Source organism: Anguilla anguilla, chromosome 9 (assembly GCF_013347855.1).
Source record: "Anguilla anguilla isolate fAngAng1 chromosome 9, fAngAng1.pri, whole genome shotgun sequence".
Lineage (NCBI taxonomy): Eukaryota > Metazoa > Chordata > Actinopteri > Anguilliformes > Anguillidae > Anguilla > Anguilla anguilla.
In genome coordinates this window covers 30429002-30442401 of record NC_049209.1, presented here as the reverse complement: position 1 = coordinate 30442401, position 13400 = coordinate 30429002, and the positions used below count along the sequence as shown (strand labels likewise).

Sequence of the window (13400 nt, the reverse complement as noted above, 5' to 3'; positions counted from 1 at the left end):
CATGGTGAATGCAGATGAACTGTCATGCCACAGGACATATGGATGCGCTCCACAGACTGATACCATGTTGACATAGTGTTGGGGGTCGGGCTGTAACTGCAGTGCTAAAACAACTTTAGATTTTATTTTATTTTTTTCATAAACTTGTAACCCAACATTGGGCTGAACATTTACAATTTCCACCCTAATTTGGACTGGCCAGTTATCTGCAATCAGAGCAACGTTCATGCGCGAACCCCACTTTCAGTTCAAGAGACTGTAGACGGTTCTCCTCCTAAACATGTTGTCGCCAGCCAGCTTTGCTTGCATGGAGTGGAGCTGAAAGAAGACCTTTCATATGCAGTCCACACAAGCCCAGTCGACCAGCGGGGGTCACAAAATAGCAATGAAGCACAGACCCCTAAGTGACTGAACCCTCCTGTACCCTAGGAAACACAGTTGCCAGTCGTGCATTGGCCTATTGATCTTCCAGTCACAGTGGGAACTGGCAGAGTCTGGATTCGATCTGAGATCATGGGAGCTCATACTTGCAACACAACATGGTGCCTTAACTGAATGAACCACCCTGAAAATACTGTTAAAGGAATACCGGAGACGATTAAGAAATGAGAAGAGGAGGGAAGATGGGAGGGGGCACTTTTTGGAGGCACTGTTCCCACACCCAGTTTTGTCACTGTGAGTCAGGCAAGGCAGCCCCATCCTGCCAGGAAAGAGAGGAGCAACAGCAGGACCTTAAATCCTGGAGTTCTGTTTCTGTGGGAGGGGTTCCTCCCAGAATGCATTACTGTAAACTCTGATTAAAAATGAAAGGCTAATTGCCCTGGTCTGGAGAATAGACAGCACACCCACATAAGAGACACAGTCATGCTATAAAAGGGATTGCTTTTACAGTATGTGCATGGGGTACAAACACTGAGAATTGGAGAATTTGTATGACGGCTAATGAGAATAGGGGGAAATTCCCCAATACTACTACTTCCCCAAAAAGTGTTCTTCATCAAACCAGTCTCAGGAAAACAGCGAGTTACCCTGACCCCCCACCCCCCTCACCGCCCTCCCCAAGTCGCACTCCCTCCTGTCTTAACGGTAATTATGCTTATTTATGTAAGTCACACACTTCCTTCCGCATTCCATGTCATCAGAGTGCCGAACAGGCCTGTTAACCCGGACAGCCCAGGAGCAGTGATGTTCAGGAAGGACTCAACACAATGAGTTGTTTGTTGCCCTGGCCCTTTCCCTGATTTCCCTGTAAAGTATCCATCACAGCCCAGCAGCCACAACAGCGTCTGATGGCTGTGTAGTGAGAGCAATGTAACCAAGAGGATGCCAGGAAACGAGACTGTTCTTAACACACATGCGCTCAAATGTTACCCCATATGTGGCTCATAAATTTAAAGTTTAACTGCCATCCAACAAACCATACTGATTTGATATAAGCTGTGCAGCTGCTGTTTTTACTATTGCTGGAGGATAAATTCAATCTTCTACAGCTGTTGCAGAACTGAAAGCCTTCCACTATCAATTTCCCAAAACCTGAATCTTCACAATACTTTTTAACACTTTTTACAATTTTTAACAATTTGTTTATAATCCCAATCCAGCAGTGACACCTTGCATCCTTGTATCATAACATTCACCTTGGTAAGATGTTTACATGCTAAGATTAAAATAATGTAGCTCTTATGATTATGAGTCTGTAGTGATGGGGCACAACTGGCTTGATCGCCCCATAGGTGGGTCCGTTTAAGCCAGCCAGGACTCCAGTGGGTGCTGCCTACACCTAGAACCAGCCCCGATATCAAAAGCCTCTTCTCTAACACAGGAGTAATGCTTGTGCATACCAGACAGTCAAATGTCGTGTTCTCAATGTTCTTGGATACTCACAAAACTAATATCACAGGCAGTTATAGAATCCATCACTTACAGGGCCTACAAAAATACTGTCGACTGCTGTTCCAATAGCCATCACCACACAGCGCTGTGGCACAAATAAAAATACCAGACAGCAGACTAGGAAGTTCTTCCTGCACATTGAGGAAAATGTGTCACGAAAGTGGGTGGTTAGGACCCAAACGCAGAGTGAGGGGGAAAAAAAATTCAGAACTCCAAACGGAATTGAAACAAAGACTTTACTTAACCAATCCGGAACAAAAGAAGGGAACAAAAGGCCTTGCATGGCAACTCTTAAAAAAGACAAAGTAAATCTTCAAAACTCAGGAAACAAAGAAAATCCAAAAACCCAAAAAGCACGTAAAAACGGAACATGGGCAGAAACACACGGGGAGCTACTCTCAGGAGGAAACACGCAGGGCAGAAACATAACCAGAAGCATACACAAGGATCCAGCACCCGAGTCAGGGAAGACAAGCACTTAAATAGTCAAGACACTGACGAGACACAGCAGGGCACAATGCACAATCAGGCCACAGAGAGGGAAGGGAAAACGAGACAACCAAAAAACAATAATTGAATAATTGAAAACAATAATACAATTAAACAGGGTAAATGAACAGAACTAAAAACTGAAGTGCCGCCATCTGGCGGCCCAAAAAGGGAAACGCAGACAAACCACAGAACCATGACAAAATGTAAACGCTAGAGGAAGGTTTTGTGATGACCTGCAGCATCCAGCCCTTTTCAGCTCACTCTCTGACCTGTAGGATTAAAGACAGACTGCAGAATCTTTTAACTTGAAAATATTATAAAATAAGCATGCTAAGGCATGTCTATGATGCACTGGCCATGTCATTACTTAGTTTTTACTTGACTTTTACCTGTATTCGGTATTCTAAGATGTGTTTGGGACATTTCTGGGTGTTGCACTCTTTTCTGTGAGGGCGGGGATGGGCCTGGCTACCAAGCCTATGCTTTGGGATCAGATTCCAGAAATGCTTGATAGCTGCTACAGTGATGTATTTTAAGAAGCCTAGATACAGCGAAGCAAAAGGGCAAGCTGACAGGGCTCGTTCAATAAGAAGAGTCAACCTTGGAATTGCTTTTCCTCTGTGGCCTCAGCTGAAGTTCGCCAAAGGGATGAAAACTGAGTTGGCCTGTTTTCTGTTAGGCCTGTAAGTAATTTAGCTAGCTAGTCATGTTAGGCAGCTAGATGCCTGACATTGGGGATCTTTTGTATTGAATTCTATTCTCCCATCAAGATGTCTTCCTCCCTGTGGGAACTGCTGTTACTGTTTATAGTTGCAACATGGCTAGCTTGGTAATTCACCTGCATTTATTTCAATCGGGAACTGAACGCGCTATCTAGCTACGTGTAGCCAACTTCACTAACAAAGCTAACAAAGTTGCAAACAAAGACTCCCCGTCGTAATCAGGATTCACTAATGATAAAACGCAGCATAACTGCCAAGGCATTGGTAGTTCACCTGTATTTATTTCAATCAGGGGAACTGAATTTAATACAACATACATGTTCTCTAGCTACTGTATGCGTACACTGCAACCCTATTCTTTGTTACAGACTTTTGTGTTTGCAGCGCAACTTCTGTGGAATATATATGGCCAGTCTGGGCACACTGTAACTTAACTGGCATGTCAAGGCCTGGCATATTAATGTTCAGCTAACAGGTACTGCAACAACAAAATCTAATTTGCTGGAAACTCACCATGATTAAGCTATTTCCTGTCCTACTGGTTTCATTGGGTGAGTTAAATTTTCCATCCCTCGGGAACAACAAATGCAGACAAATAATCTAGAACTTGATTGGTCATTGCAAAGCTGTTTTACTGTGTGAGTGGAGTGAGCAATGCTACATGAGCAGCAAATATATAAAAAGCCGTGCACAAAATTGCAGGGAGTTGGGTGGATGTGGGGGTGGTGCTTATTATCACAGCATGTTGCTTGTTTTGTTATCAGAATAATTCCTCCCTGTGGGGGTTTGTTTATTTATTTATTTATTTATTTATTTATTTTTTGGGGGGGGGGGGAGTTTGGGAATTCTGCATATTGTATGCTTGTAGTTGCATTTAAATAATTGGATGAAGTTTGAAAGAAATAACCACTATCACCGATTAGGTATAGCAAACTCAAACAAATGCTGTGATTTATCTGACTGGGGAAAAAAATTCACATAGGTCACATGACTTTTTGAAAGGCTGAGAACAGCTAGATTAAAAACACACTGTGTAAACTTTTACTTCTGCTGTTAATAAAGCTTAAGTCACACTTATCCGGGGAAATTAAACAGCTTGTATTTTTCCTGGTACAATGCAACAGCTAATGGTTCCAAGCCCAATTACCTAAACTGTGCATTGACGTACTACTCCAGATACTGGACATAGTCATGAAAGAACTAATTTAACTGAATGTTCATTTGACTGATAAAAAACAGAGAGGCTTAATGAATATGCAGATTTAGTTACATTTGAAAAACCTAAATATATACATTTGCTATATTTAATAGTAAACAAACTTTGTACTTGATTTTGAACCTCAGCATGTGGCGTTAATGAGACTGTTTCTTTCTGTATAGTGCACAACAATGGCTGATTGACAAATTTCACAGTGATTTGTTGTGCAGAATCTGTTTACACATTTTATGTTGAAATTAAGTGCCGATTTCAAGGGGGAATGCATCTTCGATAGCTATAAGCTGTGGTGTTATAGCCAAATACCCTGGATAATAAATCAAAACATGCAGGTTGTCTGTCCCCTCTCTGTTCCCCGGCATGGGACAATTTCACAGAAGTATCTGACTGGATTCCCAATTTCGTCACTGCTGTTTATAGGTCCATTTCGGGTTTGTCTTCTGGCTGGCTTTTGACACTTAAAAAGCCAGGAGGACAACATGACTCCTGGGTGAAGGCATGTGGTTAGATCATAAACACTCCATTAGCTTGACGCAGTTTGACATGCTCAGTATGATTGAAATTCCAGGAAATCACCTCTGTGGACATACTGAAACTTTCTCCACATTGCTGCACCTAGCACTGTGCGGCACCCTCTGGTTATATATAAAAAATAGAGGTGAATTTCTCCTGGAAATTGAACAGGTTTTTTTTCCCTCTGCGGAGCAAGAATCATAGAGATAGATAGAAATAACATTCAGCTAATAAATAACTTCTGGCTTCGTGGCGATTCATGGTTATTCATACGGTGAGCTTATGAAAAAGAAAGATGGCACCTGTTCAATGTTTAACCAAACAAAAAAGACATCCTTTAATTTGAGCAGTGGGACTGCATAACCAAGCAAATCCCCAAATGAGTTGCCATTGCCAATAAAGTGGAAGAAAGCATGAAGCATTTGGTATCTGTAAATTAGATTACTAAATTAGTTGACAAAATAATTCAATAATAAAAAAAAAACTATATTATACTACTTATGCTTTACGTGAGGATGTTCTCTCAACAGACTGCAGAATCGGAGTAATGATACGGTGATATAAACCTTGATGAAAACAGGTTGAGTGAGGCCAAAAAAATGCACGTGATCCAGAAGCATTACCAAAATCTTCAGCCGATGTTCAGAAACAAAGCCTGTTAATTTCTCCTTGAGCATTATAGTGCCGTCTGGGCTAAAAACTTACCTGATTAATCTTACATGCAGCACCACCCTGGAAACGGATCCTAAGAGCAGGCTTGACTGCGCTGTGGCTGGGGAGACTAGTCTGCAGAGTACAGCTGCTGTCGGGAGATGCAGATATCCTCACTGTGCTGACATGCATGTGTTTACAGGGACCAGGAGCTGTTTCTTCTTCCTCTTTCTGCGAAAAAAAAACACTCTCGTCAAACACCGTACTTTGAGCCTGACCTTTTCAAGGTCCCGATTGCACAGCCACGCCTCCATGGCCACAGGAGGAATGTGGGAACGGACAAACGGATAGGGGTCAGGGGCCTGTGTTTCTTAACAGCAGCTTCCAGGTTTCAATCCCGAGTGTCACACTGTCTTTTTTGGCCCTTGGGAACTCCATTTCCCCTATAAAATAATTACTCCCCCCACCCCCCGGCTTCAATAGTGAATATCCAGCTATAACAACATGGCAGATATATGCGAGCTGCGCACTGTTTCTTTGTTAGACAGTGGGCGCTGGCTCTGATGCATCGCATGCAGATGTAAGCAGACTGCGTATCTTGCTAGACACTATTTGACTAGATTTAATCTCTGATGCGCACACACATGCGCTTGTACATACACATGCAACAACAACACGCACAGGGACTGAATGCAACACACACAGGGACTTTCTGATATGAGAGGTTACAGGACCCAAGTTACAGTTCAAAAGCAGGGAGCGGTCCACATGAGTGATTTACATCCAGGAACCTGCTGTACTTAAATACACACTTGTCTGATAGGCTTTGTGTTGTGTTTTAGACTGTTATCAATTAAACCAACATTGTTAGAGGTGTTTTCACAGCTTTTGTTTAGTGTTTTGTCACTCAGTAATATAAAGTAACTAGTTCATAGAACATAAGAGTAAAATACTCTATTAGAGATTTTCTTTCAAACCGCACACTCAAAAGAGAAATATCAGACCTCACACTACAATAGCAATTTTATTTAATGACATAAAAGAATGGAAAATGTTCAAATGTTCATTTCCTCAACGTGCAAATGTGTCTTTCTAAACCTTTCATTTGATTAATGGAGTCCTTTTTTTTTTTTTTTTACTGTAATTAGGTCTGATTAGTTTCTTACCACAACCAGCATCTCATAGGCCAAAAATAGGCCTTGTTGTGCAGAAGGCTCATTTTTATATTTTGAGGTTTATAAAGATTTGGCAGTGACAGGGGCCCCAATAAGGAGCCATTTCTCCCCGTTTCTTTTTTTTAAGGACATTTTCCTCCTTGTTGGCTTGGCGTTTTTGCGCGGGAGGACATAAAAACCGAAATAGGTGTTCTTAGCTTTGTTATTTGTACAGCTCACCACCAAAATTTTTTACAATCTTGATAATACTAACTGTTACAAACTATATGGTGAGCAAAGGGTTGTTTCCCCTCACCGTGGGGCCTATTTATGCACTGCTTCTACGATCATAGCTGACCCCGCCACTTTCATGTTTACGCACAGTCCGAGACGTTGTGAAATAAATACGCAGTGAAATAAATGCAAGCAGAAATAAATACGCCTTGAAATAAATACGCGATGAAATTAATAAGAAAGCCAATGTGCAAAGTGTCCTTCGAAAGTAAACCTCATTAAATAAATAAGAGATATAAAATAATTAATTCCTCATTTATTTTATTGCTTATTTATTTAATTATGAATTTATTTCATTGTTCATTCATTTATTATCAATTTATTTATTTAATTCGTTATTTTCTTATTGAATATGTATTTATTTAATTTAGTCTCATTTGATATTAAATTCCATATTAAACTTGAATTAAATAATTGATTCCAAGGCCAGCATTGAACTTTCTGTGAAATGATGACATCATAAATTTTCACTCTTAATACGTCACAGTGGACTATAATCCTCAGTGTTCTTTATATTTAGGTTTGTTCTGCCTGCTCCTATTCATTCAGGATCCATCGCGTTTACCTGACACAACCGATAGATATTCTGTTGAACTTGTTCGGATAATTCCACCCATTTCGTCTGCCGTAATGGTGGCGACTTGGAGTGGAATTGTCTTGACTCTTTGGTTGGCGTACATACAATTTGTGCCTCAGATCGTTCTGAACATTGACAAGTTTTTTAACGTAGAACATCAAGGTAAGAATTCATGGACATTGTCCGATGACTTGGGGCAGTTTTATGTATTGTAATAATTGTCATTATTTTAGTGTATACATGTAGTAAACTAATTTTCGCCCCCGATCATGACCGTATTAAGTTTGTTAATTACTTCGATTAGACTAAGGGCGACACGATGACAATTTAGGTGGTTTGGTTGCGTCAGTCTGAACAATGGAGAGGATACTGTTCGGTATATGGTCAGCTGACTTCGGTATTAATTTAACTAATTGACCGACTGGGACAACCTGCACATCGGTCAGCTAGCCCTACTCAGGTAGCTAGTTTTCCAGGATTAGCATTGCCTTGTTTAAAATTGGAATAGGCAAATCAAACAGGCTAATTCGAGAAGCATTGGGATCCTTTCGACGGTTGTCATGTTTTAATATCAGAAATGTGTGCCCTGCTAGGCAATGTCACCAACAACTCGGATGGTCCCATGTGGTCAGACAGCATCCTGCTGTATATCAAGGAGCGGATAACACACTATGCGGGAAGCGTAAGTAAAACTTTTTATTTTTTTTTATTTGCATTTGCCGAGTTTTATATTATATTTATATTATATAATTTTTATATTTATATTCCATGTAAAACACTTTAGCATTGAGTCGGGAATCTGTAAAACAGGCATAATTCTAATATCAAATAACTTCATATAAATCGTAAATATACAATGGCCTGTGTGATGTATTATCTATGGATGTGTGGGGAAAATGTGTGTTAATACTGGGGCCTGAAGTGACCCACTGTATCCTCAGGGAGCTGGTGTCTTAGAAACACTTATTTTACTTTTGTGCAGCTCATGGGAAACCTACCCAACCTACCCACCCTACCCAACCTACCCGAATGCTGGAATCTGGTCCCATCATCGTATGACAAGGCTGAGTGGCTGGTGTTGGGATCACTGATAATGTTTTCCATAAACTGCGTAGCATTGCTTGTGGTGAGTAACTTTTTCTTGACATGATATTGCGCATTCATTTAACATGATATTGCATTATTTGAGCAGTTAGCTTTATTTACATTATCTTATCCCATCTGCTTGATCCATGAAAAAAGCCTTTGGAATTTCATTTTTGGGTTTGCATTTTGCATTTTGTACACAAGTTAAATCAATGCCTTTTTTTTACTTTGTAGATAGTCTAATCCTTTTTTTAAACTAAAGTGAAGCCCCTCACACTGTACCATTAAATGAGAGCTGCTCCTTATAATTGTGCATTGCGCAGTCAAATTAATCTGGACTATTTTAACTGAGTGTAGATTTGTCTGTTTTAACGTTTCTATCTGCAGTTAATTGCACTTTTGTATTGATTATGTTTCTTTCTACTTGTCTTTTCCCTTTCAGTTTAAAACCAGGAAGCACCAACGTAAGTTAATATTAGTTGACACCACTTACGTTCTGCATGGGAGTTCTATGCTTCTGGAATGTTCTTTAAGGTATAAGGTTTGTTTTAATTAAACGTTTGTTTCATTAGGGACTGGGAAAGAGCTTGACAATAAAATCCTCAAGCTTCACAATGAGGTGAATGCCTCCAAAAAATCTGCTTCTGAAATGAATCTTCATTACAAGGAGCTGAAGGTGAGCTCGTTTATAACTGACAAGCTTGGCCAGTTGATGCACAAAAAAATGTTGTGTTAATTTAACCTGAGTACATATAGTCCAGTTGGGACCACAGAACATTTTGCTGTGTAGTTTACAGATATGGTCTCTGATGTCTCCCAATTTGTCATCTATAGACCATGAAGCACCAATTGGTTCCTGGTTGCCAAATTTGAGATATCTGATTTATAGATGCCAAACTTGCTCTTGTGGGGGTTTAGGCCGGGGTTGTGTGTAAAGCTAATTGTGACAATTGTTTGTGAAATTCGCTATATAAATACATTTTGATTGATTGATTGAAACTCGTGATTTGTATTGATGTCTGTATGCTTAAATGTCAATGATCTTATAACAATTTTTATAACAAATTATTCCATGTTTGAAAAAGGCATCATTCCACCAGATGCAAAAGAAATCAGCTCTACAGGCAGAAGAGAACCATAAGACCATGGAAGCAGAGAGACTGAGGAGCAAGACCATGATTCAACACTTGAGGACTGACTTGGCTGCCAATATGGACATCTGTAAGAGAAAAGAGCAGAGGCTGGTAGCCATGACCCAAAGATGGGAGATGAGGGAAGAGGAATTGGCTGAGCTGGCAGTGAAGAAGCTGTTAGAGATGGCAGAGCAGTGTAAGAGGAAAGAACGGAAGCTGAGGGCCATGGCAGAGGTTTGCCAGGAGAAGGATGACCAGCTGGCAGCCATGGCTCTCACACTGCAGATGAAGAAGGAGAAGGTGGCGGACCTGACAAAGCTCTGCCAGGACAATGAAGAGAACAAGGCCACCTTGCTGAAACTGTGCCACGAGAAGGATGAGAAACTGGCAGCCTTCTTTGTGGCATCTGAGCACCAAGAGGCCGTCCTGCAGGAGTAAGTACAATGACTGTTGAGAGACATGTGGGTTTTGTAAATTAAATTACAGGTTTTAGGACTGACATATTGAAGGATGGTGAGTTTCTGTGGTTGTTTTCAGCTGCAAAACCTGTCTGCCTTGCAGGAAGATCGCTCAGGAATTGGCCCAGCAGTTGGAAATCAACAAACTGAAGGAGAGGCTCTCTGCCCTGGAGGATGAAGTCAAAGAAAAGGAAATCCTGCTCATGGCCCAGGTAAGCCGTCACTTCATGGTCAAGTTTACCGTTTACCAGTTTGTACATAATTACTGTTCCTAATGGTTTATCTCAATGGTTTGTTACAGAAAGAGGAACAGCGAGAAGCAGCCAGTCTGCGGAAGAAGTGAGTTCAGTAGCCAGTCAATCTTCTGATTAAAAATCTCCACAGCAAAGGTGCTCCACAAAAAGTTTGCCATCGGCTAGAATGTTGACTGGCTGATTTTCACACACAAGAGTGGTTTGTGGCTGAATGCTGTCCTTTTATCTGTTTACAGGCTCACAGAGGTCAGCAGTGAGCTGGCTGACCTGAAAAGATCAGCCGCCAGTTCCTCCCATAGCCTCCCCACTGCACAGGAGACCAGTCCTGTGAAAGGTGTGCACCTGTCCATTGTGGCTGCAGTCAGACATCACACTTGGGCATGACCTTTGCCCATACACTGTCATGGCTATCTAGCTAAATAAATGCACAATAAAATGTAACATGCTAACAAGATATCAGCAGCAAAAAGCCTTTATCTGCATTTGAGGCTAAGTAATGACTAGTCTCACGCAGTGAAAGGTATTTTGTGTTCTGGCCTGGGATATCTGGGTGCACTCTTTGGGTGAGGACAGTTTAAGATGGTTGTAATTTATTTGCTTTCTCCTGAGTACTGTTTTTGGCCTGTCTCTTCTAGTTGAATGCATCGTACACACCACTTCAAATGGTCATGTAAGTACCATTGCACTGGACTGTACAGCATTAACAGAATGTTACGAATACCAGCATTCTTTTCATGATGGTTGGCCCTCTTAGGAGTTATTTTTGCTTGGGTCAAATTTTATGCAGCGTGTTCTCAAACAGAATCCCTGTCCAATGTTGAGTTTAGACACAAATGAACAGTTGAAATTTAGTGATGGGTTTTCTGCTGCAGGGAGAGGAGACTGATTCAGGAGTTGAGAGGGAAGGAAGTGAGCTGGCAGGCTCCAGGCAGCAAACCATCGCTGAAGAGAAGTGAGCATCAAAAATGATGCTGTGGAAATACTGCCATTGCACACATGGGGGCGACAGACACAACATCTAGGACATTTATGTTACTGTAATCATGATCAAGAACAAAACTCTAATAAGATAGGACCTTTACCCCAGACAAGCCATGTAAAATGGAAGGGACTGAAGAGAATGGTAAAAAAAACAAACTCACATGCTTTGGTGGAAAAAAAGATTCAAAGTGTCTGATTTTGCAGAAATACAGGACATAGTTGAGTTTTGAGTAGTTGCTGGAATAAGGGTGTGAGAATGATGTGCGTTCTCTCCCTTTAATAACTGCCTTCTCTGGGTTGCAGGAAGCCAGTTCAGGAGGTGGGCGGGGCCTGCAGGCGGGAGGAGAGACCCGGTCGAATCAGGGTGGAGTTTGGCTCTTACCGGCCCAGGAGGGTTTACACCCAGGGGCAGGAGACCACCCAGAGCTCCGGCCAGACGCAGGTGAGGAAACACAGCCAGTGCTAATGCAGAGCTCTGATACTCAACACTGATACAGCACGCTAATACTGAACACTTACTAATAATGCGCTGATAAAGAGAGCTAATACTGAACACTCACTAATAAAACACTGATAAAGAGCACTAATACTCAACACTCATATAACACTGATACAGAGCGCAAATACCGAACACTCACTAATACAGCAGTAATAACACTGTGCACTCTCAGCCATCTTTAATGGCTCATTTTCTGCACCCATAATTGGAGGATTTAATAATAACGTATATCAGTTTGTTCCAGTGGTTGAAGAAGCAGTTGAATTGTTGTCATAGACATGTGCATATCAGTTTTCTTTGGCTTTTAGGCCAGGGAGAATACTCATCCCTTTCTCCTTTTCACACATCCCCACTCATGTCTTTCCCTGCATATGGTAGCATGGTTGGGGCAGAGAGAATGATAGTGGAGGAGTGGAGGGTTCGGGCAGAAGAGGCTGGGCTGCATGGAACCGACGACCAAGACAGCGCTCGAGACCCTGGGAGCAGCACTGTGATCGCTGAAAGGGTTAAGAGTTCAGCAGTGGGTCATCAAGGGGGAGTTCAGACCCGAATTAGAGAACAGAACACAGCTGATGTTCCTTCTTCTGGTCTGAACCCTCCCTTCATGATGCCTGCTGTTCACAAGTCCACCTACAGGGGCACTGTTGTGCCGGTTGTGTTTTTCTGCCCTCTTTTCCTGTTTCTGGTTCTCTTTTCTGTTTATCTCACACAGGATTCCTTGTTGCATGTGCTCACTATGAATGAATGAGGTGGTACTGGTCGATAAGGAAAACCCTGTCTCATTGAGCTGCCAGTCTACCGGCAGACATTTTGGAGGGCAGCCCTTACTGCTGTGTACCCTCAAGATTTGGACATTGCAGTGATGGGGTGGCGCCAATGTTCTGATGGGATTAAAAAAGTCAAAAAAATACTTCAATAAATTTTCTGTTTTGAAGACTGCTGTGATGAAAAGACTGTTGTTGACTTGTTGACATCTTTTAGGGTTATTTCCCACAGCAATAACTGCAATAACCACAGCCTCTCACTCCTTTTAAAAAATGTACTTCTGTACCCAATGACCGACACAAGCTCACATAAGCTGCTTCTCCTCAGTCATCCTCAGTTATGTCATTATAAATTGATCAGTCCTGCATTATTAGTTCTCCCCATTGGTTGAAATTAGCTTCATCCAATAACAGCTTTCCAAAAATCCTCCCATATTATGTATGTTCTAATGAAATAAATCATTCAGCCCTTCCTGCAATGCAGCTGTGGCTCAGATATATATTTTTTTTAATTTAAATTTTAAAAGCCACTTGTCACTTCTATAATGAAAGCAATGACTTATGACTCGTTGTTAAATAAAATAAAAACTGACGACTGTATTTATTTATTTATGCATTCATTTATTCATTAATTCTTTCGGTTTTCAAGTCTATTTAGTGTTTCTGTACTGACTTCCACATACTAAGTTTGTAAGACATCTTAAATTTCATTT

The 13400-nt window shown here is 41.3% G+C and overlaps 1 protein-coding gene across 4 annotated transcripts; it reads left to right on the top strand.

Annotated features, from left to right (window-relative positions):
- The first annotated feature begins 8500 nt into the window (after positions 1-8500).
- Positions 8501-12818, top strand: LOC118234997 (CAP-Gly domain-containing linker protein 1-like). 4 transcript variants are annotated; one of them, XM_035431942.1, is made up of 11 exons: positions 8501-8638; positions 9041-9062; positions 9171-9274; positions 9684-10165; positions 10293-10401; positions 10491-10528; positions 10680-10777; positions 11079-11113; positions 11316-11395; positions 11728-11866; positions 12302-12818. In XM_035431942.1, the coding sequence occupies exons 1-11, from the start codon at positions 8606-8608 to the stop codon at positions 12422-12424; spliced, it is 1263 nt and encodes a 420-aa protein (XP_035287833.1). In that variant the 5' UTR covers positions 8501-8605; the 3' UTR covers positions 12425-12818. The 4 variants fall into 4 exon arrangements, with proteins under 4 accessions (XP_035287833.1, XP_035287834.1, XP_035287836.1 ...); XM_035431943.1 differs by having other exon boundaries at positions 12636-12815; XM_035431945.1 differs by lacking the exon at positions 11316-11395.
- The last annotated feature ends 582 nt before the right edge of the window (positions 12819-13400 follow it).

Bases quoted from the DNA above. Each gene is read 5' to 3' on its own strand.
- LOC118234997 (XM_035431942.1), top strand. From the start codon at position 8,606: ATGTTTTCCATAAACTGCGTAGCATTGCTTGTG. The intron at 11,396-11,727 runs GTGAGCATCAAA...TCTGGGTTGCAG, and splicing joins CAAACCATCGCTGAAGAGAA to GAAGCCAGTTCAGGAGGTGG. The intron at 11,867-12,301 runs GTGAGGAAACAC...TGCATATGGTAG, and splicing joins AGAGCTCCGGCCAGACGCAG to CATGGTTGGGGCAGAGAGAA.